The following is a 2,358-nucleotide window of genomic DNA, read 5'->3' on the forward strand; positions in this document are numbered from 1 at the left end:
TATTTTCTTTAATCAATGGCAACTCTTCCACCCATACTAATGAGCCTGATTTATTAATTTTTGCTTTATAACGCGAAGGAGAAGTAGACTTTGCTTGCAATGGCATCCATCTGTATGTACCCCATACCCCATTTGGCGATAACACATTTTCACGAAGATTAAGTTTTATCTGTGGTTTGTAGAATTCATTTTGAAGAGAAAATTTCGGAGCCTCTTCATCTTGTAGATCAAATATTTGGAGTTTTTTATACCCCGGTTCTTGTTTTATATTTTGAAGTATCTTAAATATATCATTATCGATAATAGTATTAACCACAAATATAACATTGTCATATTTTAAGTCTCGTAAACAGATTCTTAACCGATYYAAACAGTTTTCTTGTTTATAAACGACAACAGTTTTTCCTACRTTTTTTTCTTTCTGTAAAAGTAGAGCTGTACGACAATTTGCCATTTTTATTCTTAGGACGACGTTTAATCCCACACTTGTTAATATAGATATCGCATTATATTGTTCTTTCGTTCCAAAAATTGTTAATAAATATGATTCTTTACCGAGAGTGTGAATAAGTTTTCTTACATCGTTATAATGCGCGTKATTTATAATCGTCAAAATAAAATTTTCTTCTAATGTCTGGTAAAGCAACTCTCTAGTAATAAATTTTATATTAAGGTTTTTCCTCGTCCGTTGCATAATATTATGGAGAAATTCTAAAATATTCTCATTTTTCTTTATTGACTCATTCGTTAACAATATCTTTTTTACACCGTTCATGCTAATGTGTTTTAAAATTAATCGTGTGTTTTAATACGTCGTCGATATTTATCCTTGTTTCATTAATATTCTGGATAAATCGAAGTTCCTCCGTAACAATTTTTAAGTTCCTGTTTTGAAATATTATTTCTTTAAACTGAATTCCACTCATTTCAATTCCGGGGCAAGCTATTACGTTTACCCGTTTGTCAAACTTCATCGGTAATGCTATGAAAAAATTAGTATTGTTTATATTAATTCTTAAACTATTTATGATACGTGACATTATTTTTTGTGGTAAAATTTATACACACAATATTTAAATAAAGTGATTAAAAATCTGAGAGAGATTATCTTAAGAGATAATATTGACTAATAGTTTATGTTTTAACTAGTGGTCGAGTATCTCATAATTTTAAGTGTTTCACTAAAACATTATATATAGGAGTACGATTATACAAATTTCAGCAGCAGCTATAAATAATTTGTTTTCAAAGCAGAACTCAAATAAATAATAGAAATTTTTTTCTTTACTCTTTAATTGTAAAAAAAATGAAATTGAAATTTATCTAGTTTTAGTCCATGCTCTTAAGGTGCTTTACACATATAGTTTTATTTTTATTTATTTTGTACAGAATTTTAAAAGTTTTCGAATTCTGGATCTATATTGTATTTTAATATAACTATGAATAAGTTAATATTAAGTTTCAAATACCTACTATTGTTTTCTTTCATTKTTGCTGTTAATTGTGCCATGTCAATGACGAGTTCTTGTATCCTACTCGGTATCAATATACTTTTACTCTCAGTGCTGATAATATGCACTTGAATTAATCCGTCTAGTAATAACCTCCAATCACTGCTCCATTTAAGTGTTCCATTGGAACATGATGTAGAAAGTCCACTAATATTATTGTAAGATTCTTCATATTGRTAACCATGTAAAAGAAGATTCGAGTAAATATTTTGKTCGTCGAAAATTTTTATTTCTTCTTGTAGTAAAATGTTTTCATTAATATATTTCTTCCTAGTTTCTGCTAATCGAATAATTCCAGAAGCTATCATGACTTCATCTCTTGTTTTTACTTCAAATTTGCCTGAACCTGAAAATTTACATTATTCAAAATTTTGTTTTTAAAGATTATATTATAAAAAGTACTATTTATACCTTTAAATATCATAATAATTAAATGAATTTTGCCGTTTCTAGGAACTTTTAGTATTTTATTGTAAATAATAATATTTTCCAGTATAAAAGAATTATCAGCCTTATTCGATATTAAATTCGAGTAAATATTCACAACCAACTTTAAATAAACAGCTGAAGAAATAATAATGTTGCCGTTAATTTTAAAATTTCGTAAAAACTTGTATTGGTCTGATTTCAAATCAATCAGTTCCTCAGTTTGTTGAGATTCTAGCAATTTACCACCTTCCACGTGCCTGTCAAACATATAAAATAATAGTTTATACCATCCTTTTAAGATAAGTCTATTTCGTACTTACCAATCAGAACTGTGTTCCCATCGGACAAGAGAAGAAATAGATGGGGTTTCTCTAGAAACAGGATAAGGAATTCTCGGATAGAGCGTCCCTGGCTTAAT

The 2,358-nt window shown here is 28.2% G+C and overlaps 1 protein-coding gene across 1 annotated transcript in view; it reads right to left on the bottom strand.

Annotated features, from left to right (window-relative positions):
• Positions 1–37: 37 nt before the first annotated feature.
• Positions 38–2,358, bottom strand: part of LOC106792659 (fatty acid synthase-like) — a gene marked incomplete at its 3' end in the record, with an annotated part of 5,701 nt that continues 3,380 nt past the window's right edge. The window contains 3 exon segments of the mRNA XM_014759155.1: positions 38–421; positions 1,793–1,857; positions 2,259–2,352. Coding sequence (XP_014614641.1) covers positions 38–421; positions 1,793–1,857; positions 2,259–2,352 — 543 coding nt within the window.

The sequence above is a fragment of the Polistes canadensis genome, unplaced genomic scaffold, assembly GCF_001313835.1.
Source record: "Polistes canadensis isolate GaletaPanama2010 unplaced genomic scaffold, ASM131383v1 scaffold_529, whole genome shotgun sequence".
Lineage (NCBI taxonomy): Eukaryota > Metazoa > Arthropoda > Insecta > Hymenoptera > Vespidae > Polistes > Polistes canadensis.